Source organism: Ictalurus furcatus, chromosome 13 (assembly GCF_023375685.1).
Source record: "Ictalurus furcatus strain D&B chromosome 13, Billie_1.0, whole genome shotgun sequence".
Lineage (NCBI taxonomy): Eukaryota > Metazoa > Chordata > Actinopteri > Siluriformes > Ictaluridae > Ictalurus > Ictalurus furcatus.
In genome coordinates this window covers 24,037,996-24,051,012 of record NC_071267.1, presented here as the reverse complement: position 1 = coordinate 24,051,012, position 13,017 = coordinate 24,037,996, and the positions used below count along the sequence as shown (strand labels likewise).

The 13,017-nt window shown below is 38.1% G+C and overlaps 1 protein-coding gene across 2 annotated transcripts in view; it reads right to left on the bottom strand.

The window, feature by feature from the left end:
• Positions 1-3,895: 3,895 nt before the first annotated feature.
• Positions 3,896-13,017, bottom strand: part of lzts2b (leucine zipper, putative tumor suppressor 2b) — a 31,849-nt gene continuing 22,727 nt past the window's right edge. For both annotated transcript variants that reach the window (XM_053639792.1, XM_053639793.1), the window contains exons 3-5: positions 12,326-12,883; positions 11,786-12,055; positions 3,896-10,013 (exon numbers count right to left, since the gene is read on the bottom strand). In XM_053639792.1, the coding sequence (XP_053495767.1) occupies positions 9,297-10,013; positions 11,786-12,055; positions 12,326-12,883 (1,545 nt within the window). In that variant the 3' untranslated portion in view covers positions 3,896-9,296. The remainder of the gene's footprint in view (positions 10,014-11,785; positions 12,056-12,325; positions 12,884-13,017) is intronic.

Genomic DNA, 13,017 nt, shown 5'->3' with positions numbered 1-13,017 from the left:
AATTCTGAAGCTCAAGGGTTTGTTTTAAGTCATATTTGTCTTTGTTTGTGGTTGGGGAATGTAATCACTAATGCTTGGACCTGCAGTTACTGTAAGGAACCTCCACATGATGGAGACATAACCACAAATATCAACCTGACCACCTCATTTCCTCACACTGACATGGTTAGTGTTCTTAGGTGTTTAAATTTAAATTTAAAACCTGTTAAAAATGTTAACCAATCTCAGGCAACAATCTCATTTTTACTAGGTTTTCTGGCTGACAGTTTCAATTTGCACTTTGCTCTTTAATGTTGGACAATGTTAACATGTGGCTAACCAGCATCCATAATAAATGGCATGAGGACATTAAGGACATTCAAAGATTTACTTAAAATGATTATATTATTAATAATGTTTTTATAGAATAATTTTCTCCATCCATCCATCCATCCATCTTCTATACCGCTTATCCTTTTCCGGGTCGCGGGGAACCTGGAGCCTATCCCAGGGAGCATCGGGCACAAGGTGGGGTATACCCTGGAGAGGGTGCCAATCCATCGCAGGGCACAATCACATACACATTCATACACCCATTCATACACTACGGACACTTTAGACATGCCAGTCAGCCTACCATGCATGTCTTTGGACTGGGGTAGGAAACCGGAGTACCCGGAGGAAACCCCCGCAGCACGGGGAGAACATGCAAACTCCGCACACACAGGGCCATGGTGGGAATCGAATCCCTGACCCTGGAGGTGTGAGGCAAACGTGCTAACCACTAAGCCACTGTGCGCCCAAAATAACTTTCTTTGAATCTATAATTTGTGTGACAGAGTTGTACTTTCAAATATCACTGAAAAAAGAATTTGATCTGAAATTCAGATGATGCATCATCCTGTTGAACATGTGACAAATATGTTCAGGCATCAGATCACCCTTGGACTTCAACTCCCATCAATCAGCCCTCACAGCCTACAGCACATCACCTGTCACATGCCCTCAAGATCATTCTCACCTGTTTTGTGTTTCCCCTTGATTAGTGTCCCTATTTAAGTTCTGAAAGTTGTTTCTTTACTAAGCTTCTTTTGTCTATTGTGTGTTTAAGAACACTGAGTTGGTTTGCTCATTTTATTAATCTTACTTTGCTATCTTTAGTTTTGTTTGTCTTTTGTTTAAATAAATGCCTGCACTTGCATCCACTTCCATTATGTTACAGTACATTAGGTAACAGGGAAGTGTGAGTGCTGTGGAACTGAAATGTACATTTTTCACAAGGGATGATTCATGTAAAAGGATATTTCATTGGTGAAACAAATGACAGAAGGATTCACCCTACTGCACTGATTACTGTAATTAACCCTTCAAGTATATTAGTGTAAATATGTATATTTAAAGTATTCCAGCTTTTAATTTTCACCATAACATCATTTGTGCTGTAATGTGCTTTATCATTTCTTTAAATGTAAAGATTTCATGTTTATATATTGCAAATTTCTGAACAGAGCTCCAAAATCATTTAACATTTATAAAAACCATTATTTTAGCATTACAAAGCTAGCTTGCTAAGGACAGCGATAACTAGTGAGAAAATAGGTTATAAGTTTACGTTATAAGAGAAAATAGAAAATAAGTTTTCCAGGGGTAAGTCTCCTTCATCAGCAGTTCAATCATTAAAGAAAGACTAAATAACAGCATGTTGTTCCTCTGCTTGCTAATTCACAATCATTGTTTACATGCTAAGTATTTTCTGGAAAGATGTTAGCAAAACCACCTTGGGTGTAACTAGCTTAAATTAAAGAGCTAGCCAGCTATAACAAACCATGCATTTCAGTGAGCAGTGTCCCCTGAGTAAGGATTACTAATGTATATATCTTTATAAAGCTGTATATAATTAAATATCTTAATTTAGTCTGGAGAGAAAACAATGTTATTGCTAGCTAAAATAATTTAACACAGAGATCTCTTCATGCAAGACCTGTAATTTATTAATAGCCTATTTCACCCTTATTTTGGTCCATTATGCTACAATGCTCTACTGTAATGCTGTCAATTCATCATATAAATTTCCCATGTTACAACACGTATTGTAGTTTTGTACTGTAAGATGGCATTAACCACTTATATCAATACAGCAAGGGTTAACAGTGCGGCATAATAACTGACAAGGAGAAAAAAAGAAAAAAAGGAGAGGCTTTTTTTTTTGTTGACTTTATTGAAGGATGCAAATTTAGGTTGGAACTGGCCCTTGCTCGAGCTGTAGCATGCAGACACAGGAATGAAGTGCATGATGCAAGTGTGTGTATATTAGGATTAATCCAGGAATGATCCTTGGCACAAAATTCAGCAGTGCGAATGGTGACAGGATTACATATAGAAATGAGATATCTGTGCCACTCATCATTCACAATAAAGAATGGCGGAATAATGTTTAAAATAATAACCATGAATTTGTTCTTTGTTTGAAACCCATTACATTAAAAGTGAAAAAATAATCATCGTTAAATTGACTCCAGAATGCAACATTTATTTACCAGATATTTTATTTTTTATTAAAAACAGTCAGAAATATACAGCATGAAAAAAATACAATATCATGGCTTCATACAAATACTGTAATAGTTTTAAAAAATTATTATGTATATAGAACTCACACTCTGTGACACTTTCACCACATTAACGGCAAAACAACCACGTCAAATATGTGACAATGCTTTGGTCTACTCACAGTGACTACTCTATATTATGCAACAATATATTACCAAATATCTAAAGTGTGTCCATATACAGGTATATTACAAGTATTGAGATTAGGATGCTTGTTTTTTTCTTTTTATACCTTAACTTTATATACCTTAGGACCTTAGGAGATATTTATGACAAGGAATTTTTATATATATATATATATATATATATATATATATATATATATATATATATATATATATATATAATATGCAAAGTTTTGGCAGAACACACTTGTGTTTCACAGTATATAAAATGGCCTCTTTGGGGGAATTTGCGATAACATACACATTTAATTTCAGATTCTTCATTTCATTATGTTTAGGTGCCAAATATTACATGTACAATAGAGATCAAAAGTCTAAGTCCATTAGCAAAAACTTTTCTTTTTTTTTAAATTAACATTAGGGTTTTCATAACTAAAATTATTTATAGCATTACTCAACACTAACAAACTATGAATGTCAGCATTAGTACATGCACAAGTATTCATACATTATCTCATTGTGTCTATTCCGTCCATGATTAAAATAAGTCCACATAAAATCACAATTAATTAATGGGTGTAACCCAGCATTCAGCCTCGTGTCATAATAATGTTCATTAACAAAAGGTTGTATCTTCCTTCATCATTACTTTGTGTGGCAGCCTGGGAAAAAAATTGGATGTAACTAACAGCCAAAAAGCTGAAAAATCAGGTTTGGACCTATTATTATTATTATTATTATTATTATTATTATTATTATTATTTTAAATCTATAGCATACTTCAACTTTACGATATCATAAATATATCTCTCCAAAATGGCACGATGCTGTTCTTATTTGTAATTTTACCTTGCCTGGGTTATCTAAAACCTTTCAGGCTAAGCATGATTGTGAATGTCACGCTTTGATGAAGTTGATGTTTATTTATGTGCTGTAGTAAAACAGATATGAATCTTTAAATACAGTTTTCTCACTTTATCATTTTTGCAAGTAACCAGATTTTAAAATGCTAGACCTGTACTATGGCTACGATATATGCAAAAGAGAAACATGTTTCAGTTCAGGAAAGTCTTCATATAGTTTTCAGAACTATATATAGTAGAAAATGTCATAATTCTACCATGTATGAAGGGTTTTCCCAGGCCACCACACATTTCGAACAGAAACAAAATCATTTTAAATTGTTTTTTTTTTTTTTTTTTTGCAAAATACAGACATAACCACTTGTTTTTTTCACCACTTCTAATTAAATATAATTTGTAAGTGTTAATTGTTTCCATCTCATAACAGATAGCATCCACTAGTGCGTCAGTTAAAACAGTCCTCCATGTATGTATTACAGCTTTCTATTCATGTTCTAAGTCATGTTCCTGAATGATGTCATTTCAACCAATTCCTGAGCCAGATGCAAATTTCACACAGACAGCGCTATTTGGCTTCCAGACAGAAAATCTATTAGGTAGTTTTTCGTTTCAGGTCATACAATTAAGTACCATTGTTCATTCAAACGATTGAATTACCGTATTAATCTGTGCTAGTATGCATTACAGGGTAATGCTACAAAGTCCTCATTTCAGTAACTGTCTGTAGTTTCAGTGTTTTCAAATGGATTGAGACTTCGGCTCAATTTTCATGACCTTCAATGAAACACCACATAATAACCTCATGATCAGTGTTTTGGAGGGAATTTTGATCTATGGACTGCTCAGCCAGGAACATTTGAGTCAAGTCCTACTTGAAGAAATAACCTTCATCGCACAGGGTCAATAAGGGTAATTTCTGGTAGTGGACTGAGACTTTTGGACCCTACTATACCCAAAGATTTTTTTTGTTTGTTTGTTTCACTACACTCTCAGAAAGAAAAAGGGTTCTACACTGTAAAACCGGATAAGTTCATTTAACTCCAAAACTTTGAGGAAACTAATTAACTTCAAAATTTTTACATTGATAAATCAATTTCTTTAAGCCAAATACACATAAATATAACAAGTTTTGGTAAAATTTTTGTTATATTTAAGTGTATTTGGCTTAAAGCAATTGATTTATCAACGTAAAAATTTTGAGGTAATTGAGTTTCCGCAAATTTTTTTTTGAGTTAAATGAACTTCTCCGGCTTTACAGTGTATTTAGAATCCTAAAACAGGGATGGACAAATCATAAAATCATTAGCCAGCCCAAGAGGTTAGAAAATCTCTAATGTGCTGCCCAGTACCATTTTTTTTATCTTTTTTTGTTGGTTGCCTGGAAAGTCTTTTGACCAAGTTGAAAAGTATTAGCTAACATTAAGTTAATTAAGTTAAGTTCATTAATTATGACCAAGTGAAATTAATAAAGTTGATGATCATGTACTGTAGCACATCAGGTTTGTGGCCTCAACAAAAAATTAGCAAGTCATTGGCCAATGTTTCATATGAGAGATAATGTTCTGTCCTCTCATCGCACATAAAATCTACTATTTGAGTCTGGGTAGCGTCTTTTTTTCTCTAGATATCTACCAGGAGAGTTATATGATGGCTTTGATCAGCAAATAAAAACTTTTGTTTTGTCTAAGTAAATCAAGGGTAAGTTTTTTTTGTTTGTTTTTTGTTTTTTTTCCTGGCTATTAAACTTACTGTATCTGACCACCAGGTGACTATAACTAGCCTGGAAATAAAATCTGTTTGTCCCAGGCACCCAGGATACTGATTTGTCCACCCCTGCTAAATAGTTTTTTGGCTTGTCCCTCTGACGAAACTCTAAAGGTTCTACGTAGAACCCCGTACAATAGAGTATGTCCACAACAGAACCCTTTTAAGAATCAAAGAATCCTCAATTCTCCAAGAAACCTTCAATAACCTGTTTTTTTCTAAACTGTACTGTATACATGTGCGAACGCACACACGTCTAGGTATGTGTCTTTTGTTCTAGGACTTAAATTAGCTGCTTTTTGATACATCATCATGGGGTAGAGCACTTCTCAACGGATGTATGATGAGGTGGAATAATCACTCATGCCACACAAACTCTTCACACACAAAGTGCACTTAAGTGACTATTGAATTAACTACAAAACATTCAAAGGTCAGACAAAGCAGTTGTACATTGCTGAAGTGATGTCTCCTGAGACACCACTCCATCATTAGGTATTTAATCGGCGTAACTTTTAGTTTCACAGCCTACATATTGTACATGAGCGTGATTGCATTAAACGTGACAAACAGATGATGTATTCGATATGAACGCAGATAAGAAGTATAAGTATGAGGCATATAAACTTGAACTTTACACTTTGTGTGATGTACTGTATAGAGAGCATCTCAAGACAGTTGAGATGGCTTAGCCTACACTATATAGTCACATTAAATGTGATGTATTCATGACCTAACTATAGAAAATACAAACTTTTAATGACCTCTTTTCACGGTCCTGTATATGTGAACTGATGTTCAGTATGATCATGTTAGTGTAGCACTGGAAAGACAGGTTGCATTTTCACCTTTATGTTCCATTTGGGTCAAAATTGTAAAGTTTTCTATTCTAATTAACATGAAATAAAAATGATTTTAAAAAATAATATTTATAGTTAGATTATAGAGATAATCCTCAGGTCACGCTGACACGGGATTAGGTTGAATTAAAAGAGTTAAAAACGTTTAAGATGATTTTAGTCATTATTATTTCATTCTCGTGGACATTGGGTATGGATATGGAAAGGGCTCTGGGAAATCTGTGCCCATAAATATTGCTTATATTGCTAATAATTTAGAATAGGCAAAGGGTGAATTTGTAGAGTAATTTGCCGAATGTGTTTGTGCATGGTGCCATGTGATGAACTGGTTTGACATCCAGGATGTATTCCTGCCTTGTGCCCAGTGTTCCTGGGATTGGCTCTGGCTCCGGCTCTACCGTGACCCTGACCAGGATAAAGGGCTTACCGAATTTAGTTGTACTTCAAATTTTCCACTAATTGGACAGTCAGGAAGTTGTTTCTATCTCTATAGAAATGAAAGCAAAAACAGACCTTGAGAAGCAATGAAGAAGCATTACCTCTAACTCACCAATATTCTAAGAAATCTCTTCTCTTGGCTACACAGTGGATCTAAAAAGTCTACATACCCCTATTAAAATGGCAGGTTTTTGTGATGTAAAAAATGAAACCAAGATAAATCATGTCAGAACATTTTCTACCTTTACTGTACATTTTTCACCTATTAATAAAAGTGAAAAACAATAAGAATGAAACGAAAAATAAAAAATGTACTATAACCTGGTTGAATAAGTGTGCACACCCTAAACTAATACTTAGTTGAAGCACCTTTAGATTTTATCACAGCATTCACTCTTTTTGGGTAAGAGTCAGTCAGTTTGGCACGTCTTGATTTAGCAATATTTTGCCATTCTTCCTTGCAAAAGCATTCTAACTCTGTCAGATTGGCTGGGCATCTCCTGTGCAGAGCCCTCTTCAGGTCACCACACAGATTTTTGATTGGATTTAGGTCTGGACTTCCAAAACCATGAACTTGTTTTGGTGAAGCCATTCCTTTGTTGATCTGGAGGTTTGCTTTGGGTCTTTGTCATGCTGAAAGGTGAAATTCCTCTTCATTTGAAATGTTTTAGCAGAAGACTTAAAGGGATCATATCATACTTTTTAATGTTTTCCGTTTCCTTTAGTGTGTAACGTATCTGTTTGTGCATGTATAAGATCTGCAAAGTTACAACAACAAAGTCTCCCACAAAGGGATTTATTCCATCTAACACAGAACACTGCTCCAGACCTGCCTAAAACACCTCGATCGAAGTCCAGATCTCACTTCCGCACAATTTAAATTCACAATTTGAAATATCAGCATAATGCCACCATATTTTTATTTATTTATTCTTTTAAACATATTATATGTTGTCACTTCAGGACATAAAGTTGTTGCAGTGAAGAAGACAAATTAAACCGTTATAACATTGTATCCGAAAGGTAGGAGAGTTACAAAATAAAAACTTACAACTATGAAACCTTCTGCTCAAGCCGTGCTTGCATAGATGGTTACGCTTGATCTGCTCGATCGTCCGCATTTTCAGAATCTGACTCGGGTTCGAACTGACACGTTAAAACCGACTACATTATTAACTGTGTTTATAATTGCTTTAGAAGCCTTGGAAGCTGAAGCTCACGATTATGGTAAGGGGCGTTACAGTTCCGACACACGCTTGAGGTTTTTGGTCAATCACAACACAATGGGTCAGCAGACCAATCAGAGCGCTCTGGGCTTTGGAGAAACTGGAACTCAGAGTGTTTCAGACAGACTGGGAATAGAGGTACTGCAATAATGTAGAGTATGTGAAAAAATAATGTGTTTTTTGAACATTAAAGCAAGTTAATCTATTCTATTACACCCAATAAACAAAAGAATTAACTTTTAAAATTATCGTATGACCCCTTTAAAGTTTCGTGCCAAATTTGACTGTTATTTGGAGGTATTGATTATTCCCTCAAATCTGATTAAAGCCACAGTTGCAGCTGAAGAAAAGTAGCCCCAAGTATGATACATGCTTCACCGTGGGGATGGTGTTCTTTTCGTGATGTGATGTGGTTTTTTTGTGCCGAACATATCCTTTGGTATTATGGCCAAAAACTTAAACTGTGGTCTCATCGGATCATTAGATATTATTCCATATGGTTTCAGGAGATTGGATGATTTATTTATTTATTTTTTTGGTTGAAAAAGGCTTCTGTCTTGCCACCCTACCCCACAGCCCAGACATATGAAGAATTTGGGAAACTGTCGTCACATGCAAGGAGCAACCAATGCCTTGTAAATCTTTTTGTAACCCTGTCCTGATTGATATTTTTCAGCAATGAGATCCTGCACCTGCTTTGTACGCTCTTTGTAGCCCATGGTTTTTCTAGTTGGAGGTTACCAATATGATGTCAGGAGAATCCTATAGGAACAGCTGTACTTTATTTGGGGGTAATCAGTCACTGTAATTGATGGCAGGTGTATACCAATTAGTAATAAAAACATGAGTTTGAATGTGAATGGTTCATTCTGAACACTGCCACATTCCCAGTTAAAAAAGGGTGTGCACATGTATGCAAGCTGGGTATTGTACTTTTTTTTTTCTCTCCTAAAATGATTATTCTTTTTCACTTCAATTAATAGTTTAAATATTTACAATAAAGGTAGAATTCTGACATGATTTATCTTGGTTTTATTTTTTTACATCACAAAAACCTGCCATTTTACCTGGGGTGTGTAGACTTTTTAGACATTTTCCACAATCTGGCATTTCAACTGTCCAGTCAGTGAGCTCCTTGTATGCAAGGACTACTTTAGGTCAATCCTGGTGTAGAAGGTGGTATTTGTCAGAATACAGGTATGACAAACACAATTGCGGATCTTCTTCCAACTCTTCTTTTGCGTTTATCGATAGATTGCTGCTTTACGGTTTAGTGCAAGTGAATCCCATGTATGTGTTTCAATCAGTGAGCAGTAAAAGCTGTATTTGGATATTGCTATGAAATTAAAAGTGATGGCCTGGGTCAACAGGGCATCGATTAAATATGCAACTGTGAATGAGCAACTTGAGTTGAATTTGGCCTGTAGAGTGTTATATCTCGGTTGCAGCAACATCGTCAAAGGTGACCTCATTGCCGCTGCTCTCGTCGTCTTGCTCTCGTTTCTCCAACTCGAGACTAAGCTCGCGTAGGGCTGCCTCAAGCTCACGGTTGCGCCGGTACATCTGAACATAGTTCTGCTGCAGCTGCTTCTGATAACGAATCACTTTGTCCTTCTCCTCTTCCCAGCAGTGGCGCTCATTCTCAAACGTTGCAGCCTGATCCTCAACCAGCTGCTTCTGGCGAGCCAGCTCACCTTTCAGCCTCTCCACCTGCTGCCTGGAACTCTCACGCTGACCTTTGGCCTCCTCGCTATCACTTCCCAGCCTTTGCTCCTCAATACTTGCACCACCCCTTGCACCTCCTCTGTAGCCTGATTCCTGCATGAGGGGTGGAGCCTCAGCATATTCGTTCAAAGCCTGGCGGAGACGCATTGCCTCCTCCTCTAAATGGCTCATTTTCTCTCGTAGCAGCTCGTTCTCGCTCTTGCGCCGTTGCAGCTCGTTCTCGGACACCTCCAGCTCGAGGGCACGAGTGTGTGCGTGTGTGTGTGCCTCCTGCAGTTGGCTCTGGCTATTCTGAAGCTCAGCCCGCACCTCTCGCAACTGCCCTCGTAGTGTCACCACCTCTCCCACTCGCTGAGACAGCTCTGCCTGCAAGTCCTTCAACTGCTGTTTTAGCAAAGAGATCTCACCTGTCTTCTGACATACCTGGGGATGAGTAGGGATGAGTGAACATAACTGTATAATGTAAGACACGTTTAAGATAGAGCTATGTGATTGATAAATATAATGAACAGCAAAGCTAATTAAGAGGGCATAGGTACCCATAATGCAATATTATCAGATTTTTATCAATGTTGGACAGTGTTGGGTGTCATTGGGGGTTTGCTGGTCTGACATCAACCATAGTTGTAACTTTAAGTCATGGGTGTCATAAAGGAGTGATTCAAGGAACCTGAGTAGACAGGAGAGAGCTAAAAATGTCACAGGGCCCAGTGTGACCTGGTGGGTTCTTTTTGGATCCTTCTTTCAAAGGAAACCCCTTTAAAGCTTCAATGTACCTAATGTACAGGTTTGTAGAGCAACGTTTAGCTTCATCAACTACACTCTTAAATTAGCTTGCACCAACATTGCTTTTGACACCAATATGTTTATATAACAGTAGGTAATGGAAGACCTACTCTAAATGGCAAACTCCTGGGCTTTAGCAACAGTAATCAACATTCAGAAATAGCAACCCTTCTATTTGTTTTATGTCTGACCAGTTGAAAGACTTTTAGGAGTAGATCCTTGGGCCTTCTGATTTTCTGGATTTCTGACACCAAGTCCTCACAAGTAATCATCGAACCTCTCGGTCATTCACCAATGTCTCTTTCTGTTTATAAGTCTGCTTCTCCAAGATACACACAGAGGTATTAGCCGGTTACTACATGAAATATGTTATGCCATAAATACCCACCATGGGTCGTCTTTCCTCAGACCACCATGGCAGGCCCTGGTCAAAGCTGCTTGATTCACCATGGCCTCTATGGTGCTGTTTCTGGACCCATACTTACACAATCTAGCATCTTTAAGGTTCTTTGGTTTGCCCCTCTCGGGAAACCCTTAAAACTATTTACAACCCTAAACAAGGAGTATCCATTTCACAAAAGGTTCACAGCAGAACCCTTTCAGACAGTAGCAGTCATCATCCACCCAAAGAACCCTTTACTTACAACTTTTCTCAATCCAAACCTCAAAGACTGCTCACAGTCACAGTTTGTTCCTGATCTCTAGCTTTGCTGCCCCTGCCACACATCCCTGCTGTTCTGCTGTCCCAGTTAAGATGGCATCATGTCCCAGTGAAGCACGATAAAGATCTGGAATAGCCTTTAGTTCCATTTTCTCTCTCTATCTGTGCTGAAAGTCCTGCTCTGTTCTGTTCATGCCTGACCCTGTGGCTCTCGTCTCCAGTTGTGGTCCAGTCTAGTTTCCGTTCAGAAAGAAGCTTAACCTAGGCAATGAAGATTCAACACTATCACTGGCTCGGTTTTCTCAGTCTAGCTCTAGTATCAGTCCAAATCAAATTGCTACCCCTCTTCTCTTGTCTCTAGCTCCAGTTCCTGCTGCTATGTTGGTCAGTCCTTCTTTTTTTTTTTTTACCTCAGATAAATTATCCTTGCATTAGACTCTATTTCTGTCAATCCAATCCTTGTTCCCTCTCTCAGCTAGGCCCAACTGTCAGATGTCCGTTATCACTGACCTGACTTAAGTTTGTTGTCCATGAAACCACCCTGGCTATGCCCTGGTTCATTGTCTGTAGCATGTTTTATCTCTGTCATGTAATTTCAGTCACCTTTGTTAAGACCTAGTCTATCATGCTTGTTTCTTGTTTAATCATGTTCATTAGCTGCATTATTTGCTCTACATTGGCCTATGAAATAAACTCAACAGGTGCAATTGCGTTCTCCTGGCCTGAATTAGTTTCTCTCTCATCTCACCTCCCATTTGGTCTCCTCCAGTCTGGGTCCCAGTTGTGTGTGTTCCCGTTCAAAGGAGGCACACCGTTCCTCAAGCCGATCACGTTCCTGCAGGACTTGTGTAAATTCATCATGCAGTTTCTTTTTCTCCTGCTGAAGCTGGAAGAACTGGAACTGAAGGAGCTGCTGTGCCCGCTGGGCCTTCTGTGAGGCCTTCTGCATTTTAGTTGCACAGCTCTGTCGCAATTCTTCCATCTCTAGCTCACTGCGTTTCTGCTTCTCTTCATACACCTGCCAGCAGAAAAAAAATCTAATTTTCAGAGAGTTTGGTTATGGTTATTTGGTACGTCTTCAAAATGACATGTTTCTTATGGTTAAGGAATGTTTGAATCATGGCATCTAAGTACTGTCTTTGTTTTTCATCAATGTTACTGTATATTTCAAGTATATTTTCAATCAGACATTTTAAGCTGAAAAGCTTCAAAGCCTGTCAATTACCAGTGCAATGGTACACTTTGGTCCATTTTGATTTTGGACATGATGGAAACACTCTTTACTAACCTGACAAATAGCCACCTCATTCTCATCTAGGTTCTCTCTCAGGTGCTGCAGCTCCAGCTCTCTCTCCCTCAATTTGTCCTCCAAGTCTCTCACAATGGCCTCATAAGCCTCTATTGGTGGAGGAGAGGGTCCACCTGATCCCATGTCTGATATACCCGGTTGACTGCGACCTCCAAGAGACCCTGTGCTTTTGCTAGAAGATGAACGTCCACTGTCTGAATTGGAGTGTCCATGGCTAAGCACAGGCTTGCTAGCTTCTGCTTGGTTTAAACTATAAACAGGGCCATTGTATGCATTCAGGTTGGTTAAAGAGTTCCGTCCCGAGTCCGTCATAGTGAAGGACTGGCTGAACAAGCCATTTCGAGCTCCACTGTAGGAGCTACGTCGTTCTGTGGTTACTGGGCTGATGGTGTCCTGTTCTGGAGAGAGTACACTGATGTTGCCCTGGCTCCCCGATAAACCTCCCCCTAGCCGTGGCGAGAGATACTGCATGGCATTTCTGCTCTTTGGCACCACAGGCTTGAAAGCTGTTGGTCGGATGATGGCCTGCTGTACGTTCTGCAAAGTACAAATGGTTAAAATTATTCACCCCAATCGATCAATATTTGGTAGTGCCATTTTTTAATTTTTTATTTGTAAATAATTTTGCAAACTATATTGGTTTTCTTACACACTGGGCTATTTTGTGTGAT